Here is a 17,814-nt window from a genome sequence, read left to right as displayed (position 1 = left end):
TAATATTTGTGGACATTAGGAACTTACGGATTGGGAATCTGACGTACGGATCTTGCCGAATTGAATTTCTAAAGTTTGTAAAATCCAACTTTGACCCTCACTTGAATTTGCAATTGGCGGAGATCCAACCGTTGGATCGTAAAGAAGTTTTAGTATGTTGTTCTAGAAGCATAGTGTGGACTTTGGGAAGTTACGAATTGGAAATCCAAGGGTGAATGTTTCAGATTGACTTGTGTAGGGTTGTAGACCCTCCTTAGCGTATTTCGACTCACTAATTTTGAATCCGCCTCCATTTTCTGAAATTTGAACGTTGTAGGATAGTTTCTTTATTAGCCATACTTTGTACAAAGACATGTAATTTCATTAGCACGTTATGTTTACCTAAAGGGTTTCGTTTCTAGGCGAAATGGATCGCAAGGACTCTCGATGCTACGAGACGGGTTCGACTCGGCGACATGATCTGTGAGTGGGTCTTTTCTTTATATATATATATATATATATATATATTAGTTTCCATATATACAATCATTAATAAATTCTTTATGTGATTGCCATGATTAAATCAATGTTTATAAGAAATACCTTATTGTTGGGAAATGATGAAATAATCCTACAAGATGCACAGGTAAGCTTACTATAAGGAGATGCCTTGATTATATTTATGATCATGAATAGTACGATATTGATTAGAATTGTTGAATGGTTGTGGCATGACTATATTGATGTTATATGCTCATCGTTTGCTGCACTGTTGTTAGTACTCGCCTGGCCAAGGCCAGTCTTTGATGTATATGTGCACATTGCACCGTACATTCACTTTGGATCCATAGTAGGTGCCAGTCTTGTTGTACAGGTTGTCATAGGCAACTCCAACTAGTATATGTTGCGCATAGCACCAGTCTTCACATGATTGTGGTACTAGAGCGTATATCATTATTACACCCAGTCCTGTTCATGTCAGAATACCTCTGCATGAACTCGTGTGTCAGCATGTGTCAATGAGCATCCGATATGATATGTTGCTTATGTCAGATTTTGTGATTATGGATGTCATGCCCTTATTTATGAGATATTGTGCCGTAATAAATTCTTGGGATTTTGCAAACTACGGTAAGTATTTTCTTACTATACGTAGTATGTATATCTTGGAAATTATACTTGTTTTACAACGAAGGGTTATTATGTTTTCGAAAAGGTTTTTACAAAGATTTGTTTCTAGGCCCACTCACCCTTGTTTTTTGCCCCTCCAGGTTTTATTGCTGAACTTACATGTCGACGAGGATTCTTGGCAAATCTTGGTGTAGACAATTACCTTCGATGGTATAATTCTCACCATATCTTACTATACTGTACTTATGCTCTGACATCATGTGTGAAATAGGTCATTCCCGCTCACAGCGCACTCTTATATTTAGGCGCTTTCAAGTTTAAATTTATTCACATTTTCCACTACACTACACTTTATGGCTTCGTCACCTTCCAGATGTCGGCCAGCATAGCTCGATACAGAGTCCAAGTGGACATTCCGGGTCGGGATATGTCAATTATTAACTCAATTGATTTTTCTTTCTAAACTATTGAGTTTAAAGTATTTTTCTTTAAAATATAATGTTATCAAGAACAAGCATTATTCATATGAAAAGTCTGAGAAAAAAATTAGCGCATGGGTTAAGGTTGCAAAGGTTTTTATTTGACTTTAATATATTAGCTAATTAAACTTTAAGTTTTTATTTGTTTTTTGTTTTTTTTTCTTACAAATGATAGTATTAGTGGGTTAAATTGTTAGTTATTAATGAAAAAAAAATTGTTAGTTGTTAGATGAGAAGGAAAATTGTGTAGATCAAACTTGCACCAAGGTACATAAACATGATTGATTTCCGCTGAGTATTATTTGATTGACTTTAACCAAATTTGTAAACCTAGAGAAAGTATTAGCTATCTTCTCTTCCTATTGGGAGAAATCTACAATGTCTAACTGGATTAAAGGTGTTGGGATAAGTTTTCCCGCGCGCAATGGGTAAATAATTAACAAACAAAAATAAGATGGAAAATATTTGATATTTAGTTTGCAGAAATGATCATTTCCAATAATGACAGCATATTGATCATATATTAACAACAATAACAATGACAAAACAGCACAACAATAATATAATGATAATATAATAAATACCGATAATTTATGAATGTCAATATATACTTATTGTCGCTAATTGCCCAAACCAAAATATTGACTTCTGTCCAAAAATAAAGGTGACTGATCGGAGTCACCAGCAGGTTAAATTTTTCCTTTTTTTTTCTTGGTCAGAGACTTTCTTCCGTTGTATACTCTATTTTTCCCAAACTACACTATCACATGTTTTAGGTGACATGTGAATGTCATCACAGAAGTATAGGAAACAACAGCTGCACATAACCTAATTGTTTTATCTATTTTTTTTTTCGGCCATATTATTATTTAATTTTCCATGTGAGAGAGATAAATAGAAAAATATTCCAAACACGCCAGTGAGATTTGGATGCTGGGGCTTACCAATTTCTTTTTGTAGTCCTTTTTTATGTACTTTATTTTAAGAAATTGAGGAAGTGGATAATACAAGTCTTCTATTAGGCATTAAAGAAGAAAAGTGCTGCACATTTGTTCTATATATATGAGTTGTGCATGGTTGCACATGTTAGTCATGGGATATCTATGCAGCGTCATCGCAAGAACAGCGTGATTTGCTTTCTTCCTACCGTTCTATTCAGGTTGCTGGAACTATTAATAGAAAATTATATGAAATTTAAAGATGATGACTAGATTACCTATTAAAGTTATTTTTTATTTGGTTCTAATGGAGTTAAATCATGGTTCTTTTGGGGTCCTATGTACAGTACTAAAGCTTTCAGTGGGAATACACTATGGATTAATGAGCAAAAGAGTCGTATTTTGGATGATTAGTTGCTTGCTAGTCTAGGTTATTGGTTTGTTTAAGTGCGCTATTGTTGCTTAAGTTCAATCTTTCTTCTTCAAATGATTTTGGTGCAATTCTCATCATTGCTTTATAATTTGTGTACTTAGCGTACTTCTGTGTTAAAAAGCTTTGATTAAGGTATACTTTGAAGATAAGATAGTGATTTTTGTTCTCACAAAATTTGTTATGTATATCAATAATGCGCCAAAGAGGCATGTTGCATGATGACACGAACTCTCTCAAACAATAACACATGTGTACGATCATTAATATCTGAATTTTGAAACCTAAGTCTAGCATACCCAACGTGAATACAAAATTAATGACTAATCTTGTGATATTTTATTAAGTTGATTTGTAATCTGGGTATGAGGAATAACACGTATGTAGTGCAAAGTCTGTGATAGAATAAGGTTCAACAATGGGAAAAAGAAACCCATCAATCTGTTGGACCACAGATCGTCCGGTATATTTGATGAAAATAAACTGTCCATTACGTAAAGGTTCATGTGCCACTTCCAACTTGTGTTCTAACTTCAATAGCACAATGACAAGAGATATATATTCCCTTAGTTTTTGAACGCATGTGGTATCGACAACATATTGGTGTGGACCAACTGATCATGGTTCCATGAACGATATATTTGAGCTGAGCATAAAGGCTTGCACATGTGGATTAATGATGGAATTCCGACCTCTTGATTTTTTATTTATGGTAATGTTCCTTCATATATAACCTATATTAATGACAATTTTCTTGAATTAATTAACTAATTTTGTGATAGTTGACCAAAAGAATCATTTGAAAGCAGAAAAGAAGTAACATTAGAACTTTGCTTCGAGAGCCAACTTCTTTTCAAACTTCAATTCAATCCTTTTATTTGTCAAGAATACAAAATTTGAAACGTATATATAGGAAAGAAAAATTTTAGCAAAAAAAAAAGATTTTTATACTATTTTTTCTTTAATTTATTAGGGAAAAATAAATTCGAGTAGATAAATTAAAGGTAGATTACAGTTAGTAACTTTGTTGTTTAGGACAAAAATAAACGCAACCCTAAAAATTACAAATAGTAATATCATTATCTGCTTGTCGGATTATCAAATTAACAACTTTTTTTTAAGGGGCATTGAGTGATCCAATTTCTTTTTTCTTACAGACGTAGAAGCCAAATTGATGCCAGTAGTGCTCCCTCCCTCTGGTCCCTCCCTCTGTCCGTCTTCATATTTAAATGGTTGAAATGGATCTTCCTAAAAGTTCTTTTTTTTTTCCCATGCACTATCTACTAACAAAAAAAAAAACTTAAAAATCATTGCAACCAAACGACAATCTACAAAAAAAAATATCCCAAAAAAATTAACTTGAACGAAAAATGATATTCCAACACAGTCTCTTTTATACGATGCCTATGCAAAATACCAAGTCTCACCACATAAAGCAACTATTTATTTGCCAAACTATGGGACTTTCATAAACCAAGCCGATAAAAGGTGGGCGATACGTAGAATCTTTCTCTAATCAACCAAACTAGTTATTACAAAATATTGTCTGTGTTGATCACGGACTAGCCATCAAGCAAAGCCAGCCGTCAGTGAGAAAACAGCAAACGCCACCCGTCCATATCAAAACTGGAAAACACGTGGACAAAACTCAACGGTGGTTGGGATGTGATATCTACACACTCCATTTTACTTCTCACACACCTTTTTAATTTTCGGCCATCGAATCGGATGAATTGAAAAAGAACAACGGACAAAAATTATCAAGGAATGTGTGAGAAGTAAAATGGAGTGTGTGGATAGCACACCCCCATTCGTATCTCATGCTACTTCCATGCCCTCTCCCTCTTTATAAACACCCTTTCGCTACTGCAAAACTCATTTCTCATTACCACCAAGCGTCTTTCTTCTTCTTGATGGTTTGAGAAATTGTGAGGTACTAGAATCAAGTATTCTTCAATATTGGTCATGGCCGGCGGAGGGTTCTCAGCGGGTCCTGGAGGGCGTGAGTTCGAGGCAAAGATCACGCCCATCGTCATCATCTCGTGTATAATGGCTGCTACTGGTGGACTCATGTTTGGTTACGATGTTGGCGTTTCAGGTAATCGTCTCTCATAGACGTACAATATTTGAGCTTCGTACTGTTAGAGCTTTAGATATGTTGTTGGTTCAGCTACTCCGGTAGATGAACTTTGTGGACATTGTTTGGTTAGGGTTCTGGAAAACCTCTCAGATGCTTCAATGAAAGATTCTATATTTTGAAGCTTTCATCCGTTAAATCTTGATCATTTGACCATGATCTAACTGTTAAAACGCAAGAGTAAAAGATACTTTAGAGCCTGCTAGAAAACCCTTCAATCAATTTCAATGTTGATATTCTACTTCATTTATTTATAGATTCCAAATACTAAATTAAATTTATTTAATTATCCATGTTAATTTGTACTTTCTTTTAGTAAGTAAATGTCCTACCCTAGTTCCCGAAATTTTATTGTATTGAAGCCAAAACAGAAATTAAAATTAAATGTTGATCTTAATTTAAATTGATGCAGGTGGTGTAACATCTATGTCCCCATTCTTGAAAAAGTTCTTCCCGGTTGTATACAGAAGGACACAGGAACAGGGGATCAACAGCAATTACTGCAAATACGACAACCAGGGGCTGCAGTTATTCACGTCGTCGCTGTACCTGGCCGGCTTAACCGCCACATTCGCCGCTTCCTACACCACCAGGAAGTTCGGGCGGAAGCCGTCTATGCTGATTGCTGGGATTTTCTTCATTGTCGGCACAATTCTCAATGCTGCAGCTCAAGACCTCGCCATGCTCATCATTGGCAGGATCTCACTTGGTTGTGGAGTTGGGTTCGCCAATCAGGTCAGTTCAATTCTAATTTCTTCGTTTTTATTTCATGTTCTTTTACATAATTACTTATTAGTTGTTGCAAACCCAAGCTAAGCCAGTTTAATTAGGGTAGTGTGCATGCATTATATACCGTAAATTAGACTATTATAGAAGAGTGTGCGTTAAAAATATAAGATTATATGCTGTTTTTTCGTTCAAGCGATTATTTACACTAAATTTATCTAATCTACTTAGAGGGGAAAAAAAGAGCAACATAATCATATATCTTATTTAGTTAATTCCAAATCTGCACAATCCACGATTATGCGTCTAAATGTTTCCCAATATGCCAAAAATATAATTTTAATTTTTGAAGGATTTATAATTTCTGAGCGAGATGGAGCGTGGTGTTAAGCTAAAAACGGGTTCTTTATCCTTGTCTCTTGCAATACCGACACCAAAGCGTATGTGGGTCCATCACAATTACTATCATAATCTAATTTACTTTATTTTGAAGTATGATCATAACAATTTTTGTAGGTGTACTGACTAGTGACTTGGACACCTCATCTTTTTATAATTAAGAATCACAACCGACGACTTGTTCAATTCATTTTTTTTTTTATCAAAATATATTTCATCAAAATATTATTTTTTTGCCTTATAAGAAATGTCATCCACCAACGTCCTGTGGGGCACTTTTGGTCCTTAAGGGTGCGTTTGGTACGCAGACGGGACGGGACGGGACGGGACGGGACGGGACGGAACGGGACGGGACGGGATGGAACGAAGGTGTAATTTATGAAAAAGACATGGGGTATATTTGTCTTAAAATGGTAAAACATTGTGTTCCACAGACGTGGAACAAACCCGTTCCAGGGGGGAAGGTGGAACGCAAAAACACCTAAAATCTGTCCCGTGGAACAGCCCGTTCCACCCATTTTTGGCACACCAAACGCGGGACGGAACGTCTCGTCCCGTTCCGTCCCGTCCCGTCCCACGTACCAAACGCACCCTAAACGCTTTAGATTGGAAGAGAGGTTATGCCCATGATCAAATTAGATCCATGAGTTCTTGTTCTACTTTTTCTTTTTTTCTTTTTTAAATAAAGTGAAAATATTTTGGGTACAAATAATAATATTTTTTGGATACATAAATTATTAAAAGTGCATTTATTTTGTGCGTCTCTTGAAGCTTCTTTTATTTGTTTTAAGTCATTTTCTTGTGGACTCACACATTTTTTTTTTCCAACTCTTTTGTGCTTTAAATATACTATAGTGTTTTGAGTCTTGACGTTTCTACTGTCTACGTAATATGTGGTGTGGTGAGACCTCTTAGTGGAGTTATCCAAAGTGGCCTCCTTCACCCCCAATTTCTTTGCATCTTCTTCTAGTTCGCTTTTTGTATCGTTTGCTTTCCAAAAAGTTGGTTGGTGAAATAACGTGAAGCCGTGGAACTCCATTGTTTTTATAACTTGTCCATGATTATTATGTGATGTGCACGTCCGTATTGTTTATCTTATCCTTTTTGTTGTCAATAGGACCTTAATTTCAACCAGTTGAGTAAAGGTTGGTCCAAAAGGATTTCAAAAAGGTACCCTTTTAAGGCACAAGACATGTAATCATAAAGTTCATGTTTAAACTTGATTTAAGATTTTACTAGAATTATAGTAACATTTATTTTCACTTATAAGTTTGAGGCTTTAAATTTAAATTTAAATTTATAAGATAATGAGTTTGATTAAAAATTAATACTAATCTGTTTCGTGACTTTATCCAAATCCTCAGCCACAATGTTGTTGTATATATATCTTAAAACTTGATTTAAGATTCTAATACTTTTTGATGATTATATACTACATATCATTTCTTTCCTACTCTGTGCAAAAAGACTCATTCATCCCTCTAGTTTGTTTCAACTCTTATGTCAAGACGACTAAATAACTTTAACATTGATTGACAAAATAGAGAAAAACTATGTTCGCACATGGTCGAATTGCAAATAAGTTTTTCTCTAAATAAACTATTGAAAATATACATCTGTTTTTCTTGTTCGACAATCTCTAAATTAACCTTGATGTTACTTGCAGGCTGTACCATTGTTTCTTTCGGAGATTGCACCGACAAGAATCCGCGGAGGGCTAAACATACTGTTCCAGCTTAATGTCACCCTTGGCATTCTATTTGCAAACCTCGTTAATTATGGCACCAACAAGTAAGTCAGCTGCTCCCAATTTGTTCGTGTTTTTTAATCCAACCAAAACATTATACGTGCCCTTAAGTTACAATGCATGCATGATGTTTATGGTTCTGTCGCATTTTAGGGTTAGTATGAATTCTGTTCTGTGGCATATTTCCAAATCAAGTTGGACTGTTTGACAATTTCGTATTCAGTATTGAGTACTCAATGTCAACAATTTGGGCCACCATTTGTGACTGGTATATTTGTGGACTGGTAAAACAATGCATTTGAATAATAGACGTGTAGGATATTCTTATAAGATCTTGATCTCCTTTTTTTATTCATATTCACATAGCTCAGTTTCAAACTTATAATTAATGTCTCTTGAGTCGACATAGGAACATCCATAAGGTAGAAATCAAAAACTAATTAAGTTCTATAGGGTAAAGATTTTCACATATTTATTTTTTCTTTATACACTCATGTTTAAAATTAAATTTGAATTAAATATGTTAGAAGAGAATCACGAAACTAAAATAAAGAGGAGAGTGCCAAACAAGAAAATGAGGATAGAAATTATTTCATAATAAATGAATGTTTATTTCACAACACATGAATTCCACCAATCTCTTCCTCTTTTTTTTTTTTTTTTTTTTTTGGGGTTACAAATTCATATCAATCTCATAGGATGCACATTGATGTTAAAAGAATCTAATAATGTTGGCTAGAAGTGTCTAGCTGATGGTCTGCTTTGTCTAAACAATTTTCAAGGAAAAAAAAAGTCAAATAATGTTTTGTGAGTATCTTCAAAGGAGATATCAAAATGTCCAAATCAGTAATAACGGTAACAACATACAGTATTAATGTTTTCCAACCGAGAAGCCAAATCTGATGTGGCATGACATGGAATGACATATCTCCCCCTTGCTGCCAAGTTTGACAGCACCTTCAGATTTTTAATTAATTATTAATTGCTTTTTATTAATTTTTTATTGGTTTAAAGCATTATCCTTTTGTTTCTTTTCATTCCCAATGCAACGAAAATACATATGAATTTTTATTTTATGTTTAAAATTTGGCATATCGGTTGGAGTGCAAAACTTAAAAAATGTCAAAGTGCCACTGAAACCTTCAAATTTAAATTTTAGTTTAAAATTTGACATCTCCTTTGGAGATGGCCTTAGCCTCTTAACACTTTTCTGGCTGTTTTGCTGACCGTTGATGAATAATTCCTTTATAACAGGATCACAGGAGGATGGGGTTGGAGGGTGTCATTGGGGCTGGCTGGTTTTCCGGCCGGTCTCCTAACCTTGGGAGCTCTCTTCGTGGTCGAAACTCCTAACAGTCTCGTAGAGCGTGGTCTCTTAGAACAAGGAAAATCTGTACTTAAGAGGATCCGCGGCACTGAAAATGTTGAACCTGAGTTCTTAGAACTTGTCGAGGCTAGTCGCATAGCTAAAGAAGTGAAGCACCCCTTTAGAAATCTCTTAAAGCGCAAGAATCGTCCCCAACTAATCATTGCAGTAGCGCTGCAGGTTAATAATTAACAGCATGCCTTTCCGTATTACACCAAAATAGAAATACTAGTAGTACTCATATGCTGATTATTTATTTGTATTTTTCTGCAGATCTTTCAACAATTTACTGGGATCAATGCCATAATGTTTTACGCGCCAGTCCTGTTCAACACATTAGGGTTTGGAAATGATGCTGCCCTCTACTCAGCAGTTATCACAGGAGCCGTCAATGTTCTCTCCACCGTTGTATCCATCTACTCAGTTGACAAAGTAGGCCGCCGATTGCTCTTACTGCAAGCCGGTGTTCAAATGTTCATCTCTCAAGTGGCTATAGCCATAATACTAGGGATCAAGGTTAAGGACCACTCCGATGACCTCCACAAAGGCTTCGCAATCTTCGTGGTGGTTCTGATTTGCACTTATGTTGCTGCATTCGCTTGGTCTTGGGGGCCTTTAGGTTGGTTGATACCTAGTGAGACGTTCCCACTAGAGACCCGCTCAGCCGGGCAAAGTCTGACTGTCTGCACCAACTTGCTTTTCACTTTCGTTATAGCGCAGGGCTTCCTCTCGATGCTTTGCCACTTCAAGTACGGAATCTTCCTCTTCTTCTCCGGGTGGGTTTTGGTCATGTCGTTCTTCGTGTTGTTCCTGCTCCCGGAGACGAAGAACATCCCCATTGAAGAGATGACAGAGAGGGTGTGGAAGCAGCATTGGTTGTGGAAGAGGTTTATGGATGACGATGACTACCACATTGAAGGAAATCATGGAGATGGCTTAAAGAAAAATGGGCATGCTAATGGATTTGATGGTGTTTCTCAGTTGTAAACCTGGGGAAGTTTAAGGGTTTTTATCCCCGCTAAATAGTAAATACATATAGATATCTAAGGGCATTTAATAGATTTTTCCAATGCCATAAATTAACCTCTCTGGTTCATTGGAAATCAAGGACATGTATTGCAAAACTTATTTGGGTAGTATACAAGATTAATTTACTTGAAACTTGCAAATCCACATTCCGATTCATTTTAGTTCTTCGGTTTTCTTTCAAGGTGACTGTTATAAGTAACCACCCAAGACATTTTTTCTGTCTAGTTCCCATTGCCCAAAAGGGTTTCGAGGAAACACCTCCAGCCCATCTTGAGTGCCTGTGAAGCCATCTCTCTTATTATAAGCATTATGTTTGTTTATTGTCATATTATTTGAGGGGTATTTGTAAGAACAAGTTTATAAGTTTCCATTCAAGAAAAATAGGTTCATCCAATTGAATCACAACTTATACAAGACTATAGATAAGCAAACACAAGAACGAAGCATCTTTAAAACTTACCTACATAATTCGATCATGATGATGAAGCCATTGCAGCTTTTTGTGTTCAAAACCTTCTCCTCTTTTACAAAATACAATAACCCTTCCAATCAATAGGTCTTGGAACAAAATAATGAGCAGTCATTTGCAAGAGCAGTGGCTTGAACTATATATAGTATTCCTCTGACTATTCCCTATCAGAATCAACCTAGGATTCAAACTATACAAACCATAAAGAACTTTGAGTCTAATTATAGTTTCAACACTAAATTCTAATCCCAAAAGAATTGAACTAAACTCAATTTTGTTATCCCAAAACAATTAGGATAACTAATAGCTTTTAACCAAGACTTTTCCATATCAATCTCAAACACTATGACCGGTTCTATCATATGTTTCATAATCATAATCTTACATTCTCCCACTTGAGTATAAAACATAAATAACCAGCCTTTTAAGATTTATAGAAGTGATCACCAAGTCTCAATTAAACAAAACTCACATTCACATACTTCATATCCATGCATTTCAAAATAAGGGACTCAAGAATCTAATATGTACATTACAGAAACAATTCATCAATCACTACATATCTAATCTGCATTCAACACTTATGTGAACCAAAAACATAGAAGCATGGAGTGTATTACTCCCACTCACATAAACCAGTTCTTAACTCAATAACGTTAAGACCTCAATTAATAACCATTCTTATCAACCAAGATAATACACTAATAACTTTAACAAGTATGCTAACCACAAAAATCGATTCACTAGCAAACTTCACTATTATTGAACAAAACTTGTTTTCTAGAACAATTGATCACGTAACTAGAAAAATTGAACATTATTGAAAACCAAAATAAGCTGGTAAAACTAGCTAAACAAATACTACCAACTTTAACAAGAATAAAATAAAACTACCTAATTGTGAAGACATGTTGCCTTAATGCCCCTGCTTACTGATGAAACATCACATCAGTCTTCCAATTTCGAAGTAATTCACTCATACTTGTCAAAAGATTCTAAAACCCCCATCTGCATAACATGTTCTTTGAATACATTATTTGGCAAGGCTTTAGTAAGAGGATCCGCAATCATTGCACCAGTAAATATATACTGAATATCAATCTCCCTTTTCTTGACCATTTGTCTAACATTAAGGAACTTCACATCCATTAACCTTGAAGTTGATGTCTTCTTGTTATTCTTTGAGAAAAATACAACAACATTATTGTCACGGAACATCTTTATAAGCGTTTTAACTGAATCTACAAGCCTCATATCAGCAACCAAATTTCTAAGCGAAACAGCTTGCTTCATTTCCTCAAAACATGCTACAAACTCAGCTTCCATAGTTGATGTTGACACTATAGTCTTCTTAGCACTCTTCCATGACACAACACCTCTACTTAGCTTAAAAATATATCCACCAGTTGACTTCCTTTCATCCACATCCCCAGCAAGATCTGAGTCAGTGAATCTAATCAACTCCAATAAATCAATCTGCCCATAAACTAACATAAACCCTTTAGGCCTCTACAAATATCTCAACACTTTCTTGGCTGCCACCTAATGAACTTCTCCAGGATTTGATTGAAATCTTCCCAAAAGTCCAACAATGAAAGCTAAGTCAGGTCTTCTGTAGATATTAGCATACATAAGACTATCAACTAATGAAGCATATGGTTTCATCTTCATTAATTTAGTCTCAAGTTCATTCTTGGGTCATTGATCTCGAGAGAACTTAATCACCTTTGTTTACTAGAACATCAGCCTTGTTACAACTCTCAATGTTGAAGTGCTCTTTCTATATTGCCTTTCTGAGATAAACCAAGAAGCTTTTGTCTTCTACCCTTAGCATCTCTCTTGGTCTTAAACACCCATTTGCATCCAATTGGCTTAATGTTAGTTGATGGCTTCACTAGAGACTAGACACTGTTTTTACATTGAATCAAGTTCTTCTGTCATTGCTTACTGTCATAGAACTACTTAAGGACTCTTCATAGCTTGTTAATAAGTCAGAGGGTCATCAATATCACCATGATCAAATTCTGTCTCTTGGAGATACATATAGTCTTCTGAAACGACATCGTTTTTTAGTTTATATATTTCCAAGAGACTTAAAGCTCAGTTCGAAACCCATGCAATGTAGTTTTATGCAATCTTTCTTAATCATGAGCCGAATTCAATTGTTGAAACCTTATGGCTCTAATACGACTTGTAAGAACAAGTTTATAAGTTTCCATTCAAGAAAAATAGGTTCATCCAATTGAATCACAACTTATACAAGACTATAGATAAACAAACACAAGAATGAAGAACCTTTAAAACTTACCTACTAATTTGATCCTGACGATGAAGCCATTGCAACTTCTTGTATTCAAAACCTTCTCCTCTTTTTCAAAATACAATAGCCCTTCCAATCAATAGGTCTTGGAACAAAATAATGAGTAGTCATTTGCAAGAGCAGTGGCTTGAACTATATATAGTATTCCTCTGACTATTCCCTATCAGAATCAGCCTAGGATTCAAACTATACAACCATAAAGAACTATAAGTCTAATTATAGTTCCAGCACTAAATTCTAATCCCAAAAGAATTGAACTATACTCAATTATGTTATCACAAAACAATTAGGATAACTAATAGCTTTTAACCAAGACTTTTCCATATCAATCTCAAACAATATGACCAATTTTATCATATGTTTCATACTCATAATCTTACAGTATTGAGATGGGCTCAACTTGTTCTCAAAGGAGTCTCAAGCAAAAGGAACAAGGTAAAAAGTTTGAATGCAATTAAAACTATATGGTTAGTTAATTAAGTCATTTCTCACATAAAAAGGGGAAAAGCTCTAAGGCCTTGTGTTAGAGTAAAATTGGCAATTCCGAATAAAACATCGATTGTAATATCTTGGACTAGCTTGTGTTTTTTTTTTGTAATTATTTTAATCTCGGTTAGTCCCAAGGCCAGATAAAGGAGGAAGGGAGGGAGTCAGGTAGTGAACAGCCGGCATTCGGTTTTCACGTCGAATCCTTATGATAATGAAACCTAAACAATAATTGCGTTAAAGCTAGGTCGTTACCCGGAAGTGACGCATTGTGTGGCCTAGACACATTGATAAATGAGTAAGCATCGTTATATCTCCATTAATGCTTGGATGCAGAGTTAAACAAGTAAGGTTGTTGTAAAAACTTCTTTTTGAATGACTCCACTCAAAGTTGTTTGGAAGTATCTGCTGACATCAACTTTACCCAGGACATGTAAAAGAAGACAAGTAACTACAAAGATTTCCATGGTGGTCATGGTCTTAGGGAGAGAAACGAGGAGGGGGAAGCCATTTTGGATTTTGCAATGGCATACGCTCTATTTCTAGCTAATGCCTTCGTTAAGAAGATAAAAGAGCATGTGATAACCTACAAGATTGGATTATCAAAAACACAAATAGATTTTTTTTAGTGTAGAAGGGTGATCATATAACTTGTAAGGATTCCAAAGTTATATTGGGAGAGAGAATGGCTAACCAATATCGCCCATTAGTGATGAATGTACATATCAAAAGAGATGGAAGAAAAAACAAGACCTTAAAGTGTCCAAGAACTAGATGGTGGAATCTAAAAGGAGAAAATCAAGTCAAGAGAAAGTACTCGCGCCAATATGTTGAGAATATAGAGAGAAACACTAATCAAATGTGGGATTCCATGACTAGTTGTATCCAAAAAGTTGCAAAAACGGGTATAATGAGGGTCTAAGGGTTTTGCTCCACATCAAAACAAATCTTGGTGGTGAAAGGAGGAGGTATGGGAAAAGGTTAAGGCTAAGAATGAATATTGTAAAGCCTTATGCAAGGATAGAACCGATGAAAACTAAGAGGTACAAAGTAGCAAAGAAGGAGGTGAAGAAAGTCATGAGAGAAGCGAAGCTAGCAGCTATTGACAATATGTATAAGTGATTAGATACCAAAGAAGGAGAATTTGATATCTATAAATTGGCTGGATCAAGGGAAAAGAAGACAAGAAACTTGAACCAAGTAAGGTGCATCAATGATGAGAAAGGAAATGTTCTAACTATGGAAAATGCTGTTAAAGACAGATAGAGAGTTTATTTTCATAATCTTTTCAATGAAGGACATGAAATAAGTACTTCTTTGGGTAGTTGAGTGTAGAAATTACTCATTTTACCATTGAATCAGGAAAGAGGAAGTGATTGTAACTTTGAACAAGATGAAGCACTGAAAAACAGTGTGGAAGGTCTTGGAGAAGACAGGCATACCATGGCTCACAAACATTTTCAATAAAATGTTGAAAACAAAGAAGATGGCAATAAGTGTCAAAAAAGTAATTTGGTGCCTATCTACATGAATAACGGCGACATACAAAATTGCATGAACTATATGAATATTAAGTTAAAAAGTCGTATAATGAAGATTTGGGAGAGATTAATTGAGCATAGATGGAGGCAAAAGACACAGGTTTTAGACAATCAATTTGGTTTCATGCTTGGGCGGTGGACTATGGAAACAATTCATCTATTACGTAGATTGATGGAACGGTATAGAGTTATGCAAAAGGATTTGCACATGATCTTTATAGATCTAGAAAAAGCGTATGATATGAGGTCTGTTTATACCATACTTAGAGCCTCCGTATTTAGACCTCGTATAAATACTCGGGAGACTCAAATGTAATTATGTAATAAAGGAAGGGGCAAATATGTAAAAAGGGGAGGAGCCCTTATTCTATAAAAGGGCATCATCACCTTCACAAACCCTAAGCCTCCTCACATCCCCTAAGCTCTAAGCTCTCTCTCCCTCTTCAACAGAGAAATATAATACAATCAGTGTGGACGTAGCCCAAACCTTGGGGTGAACCACGATAACTCTTGTGTCATTTACATTTTATACAGATTCATGATCGGATTTACGTTGTTCCAAGACCTCCGGTTTTGTGCATCAACATTTGGCGCCGTCTGTGGGAATCGATACGAAAAGTTATATCGGTTCTTTTTCATTTTTTCACCTCTGCCGTGAATCTGCAGAAACCCAAGAACCCAAAAACCTCACTCTTTTGGGCTTTTCCAGAAAACTTTCGCAGACTTCTAACCACCTCGCTCTCTCTCTCTCATAGATTTCTATCTCAAAGGTTTATGGTAATGAGACAAAAAGCAGAGAGCAAAACTACAGTCTCACACTTTGCTCAGACACTGCAAAGTAGGCAAAAGCTTCAATTAGCAGTCATGATCCGAACCGATTCGATTGCGCTCCAGTCACCGGTCGTTTTTGGCTCGCCCAGAGTGTCCCTAGCCTGGAACAACTCGCTCTCGAGCATTTTCTCCGGCGAGAGGAACACCGTCGAATCTCCTATGATCTACCTGCATTTCGACGTCAATCGCCGCTGAGATAAGACGATACAGAGAGCTTCCTAATTCAGCCCCTCTCTGTCTGTCTCTCTCTGTGCAACAAAAAGCTCTAGGACGAGGCTTTCAATGCTCACTTGTTCTTGACTTTTCTATCCGGGTTACTTCGGGTGAACAAGATGAGACTCTCTGCCACTCAAGCAACTAACAATGAGTTGAAACAGTTGAGTTGGCGAGGTTTTACTATTTCCAGGAACACAGTCGTAGTACTACGAAGGCTGAAGCAACTCTGTAGAGAGCGAAGGCATAAGGCAAACGCAGAGATCAGTAGAAAATGGAGAGCAGCGAAAACGACGACGACTTCCCATTGATCGAGAGCATCACTTCCCAGTCTAAAGTCGACTCTCTTTACCAATCCCACACTGAAAAGGGAATTAGAAAGCTATGCTCGGAGCTGTTAGATTTAAAAGATGCAGTGGAGAACTTATGTGGGAATATGCGAACAAAGTATTTGGCTTTTCTAAGGCAGCCATGGCCTCATCCGCCGCCGTGAAGAAAATAGTAGGTGACCTTGCTGAATCCCGTACGCACCACGATCAACACACAGTGAGTGACCTTCACAAACCTCAGAAAATGGTGAACAAACCATGGAAGATCATCCTCACCACCAATAATGGTATGCACGTGTCATCCTCACCGCCAACAATGGTATTGCTTCGTACAGCCGGTTTGCCAATGCTATGGGTTTCATGAGGACCGAAGCCTTGTCAGGCTGCACCCAGATTCTCAATAAATGGCAGGAGCTCGACAAGTAGATTCAAATCCATGGTTACCCAAGGTCAAGTCGTCACCGACAAAGCAGCGATGGCCTGGGAACCCGATAAGTCGTTGGTGATCGAAGACGTACAGGTGGCTCCGCCGTAGGCTGGAGAGGTCCGGGTCAAGTTTCTGTGCAATTTTTCGATGGATTATATATTGCGAGAGCAGTACAGGGATCCTTGGAATGAGGTCAGAATTGGGAAACTGCTTGAAGACCTTGATGCTTTAGCTAGAGCCATTACTATAAAGCACTGCTGTGACGATGATGGCACAACAAGGCCACGATGATGCTTTGTCACTCCCATTGAGAAGATGCCCACTACATAACACTTTCAGATCCCCAGCAGCAGATGACAGTACAAAAAGCAAAAGAGAAAAGTAGTGGGAAACAAAGTGAAAGGAAAAAGCAAAAGGAAAATATGCTTTTACAAACGGTATATTCTTGCTTTTACAAACAGGAGCTGTCTACTTTCCAAAGTGGAAAGGAACAGCGTCACCAAGTGGAAGCCAGATCTCTGGCAACGCAAAGACAGAGATAGAGAGGTGTGGTGGAAAAGAAAAAGCAGAAAGCAAAAGCAAGGAATAAACACCCCACCAGAATGATGTGATTTATTTTCCTTACTTTAAAGTGATGTAATTTATTTTTCTTATCTCTCGGAGACATCTGTATAAACCCCATCAGAGGGTAAAAAAAAAAAAACGACAAAGCCCAAAGTAAATGGGCTGGAATGTTGTGTAGAGGGCGAAGGCCCATAAGCCCAAAATAGCACCAACCAGGTCATCAAAAGTACGCCCTGTACTCCACAATTATTCGGCAACCCGCCGCTATTACCA

At 36.6% G+C, this 17,814-nt stretch overlaps 1 protein-coding gene across 1 annotated transcript; it reads left to right on the top strand.

Moving 5' to 3' along the window:
- The first annotated feature begins 4,819 nt into the window (after positions 1 to 4,819).
- LOC126597139 (sugar transport protein 13-like) lies at positions 4,820 to 10,493 on the top strand. The gene is made up of 5 exons (XM_050263907.1): positions 4,820 to 5,055; positions 5,507 to 5,829; positions 7,886 to 8,010; positions 9,221 to 9,512; positions 9,606 to 10,493. Exons 1-5 carry the CDS (start codon positions 4,923 to 4,925, stop codon positions 10,317 to 10,319), a joined length of 1,587 nt encoding a protein of 528 aa, XP_050119864.1. The 5' UTR covers positions 4,820 to 4,922; the 3' UTR covers positions 10,320 to 10,493.
- The last annotated feature ends 7,321 nt before the right edge of the window (positions 10,494 to 17,814 follow it).

The sequence above is a fragment of the Malus sylvestris genome, chromosome 13, assembly GCF_916048215.2.
Source record: "Malus sylvestris chromosome 13, drMalSylv7.2, whole genome shotgun sequence".
Taxonomy (NCBI): domain Eukaryota; kingdom Viridiplantae; phylum Streptophyta; class Magnoliopsida; order Rosales; family Rosaceae; genus Malus; species Malus sylvestris.
Note: the sequence above shows the minus strand (reverse complement) of the source record. Positions and strands in the feature narration are given on the sequence as shown.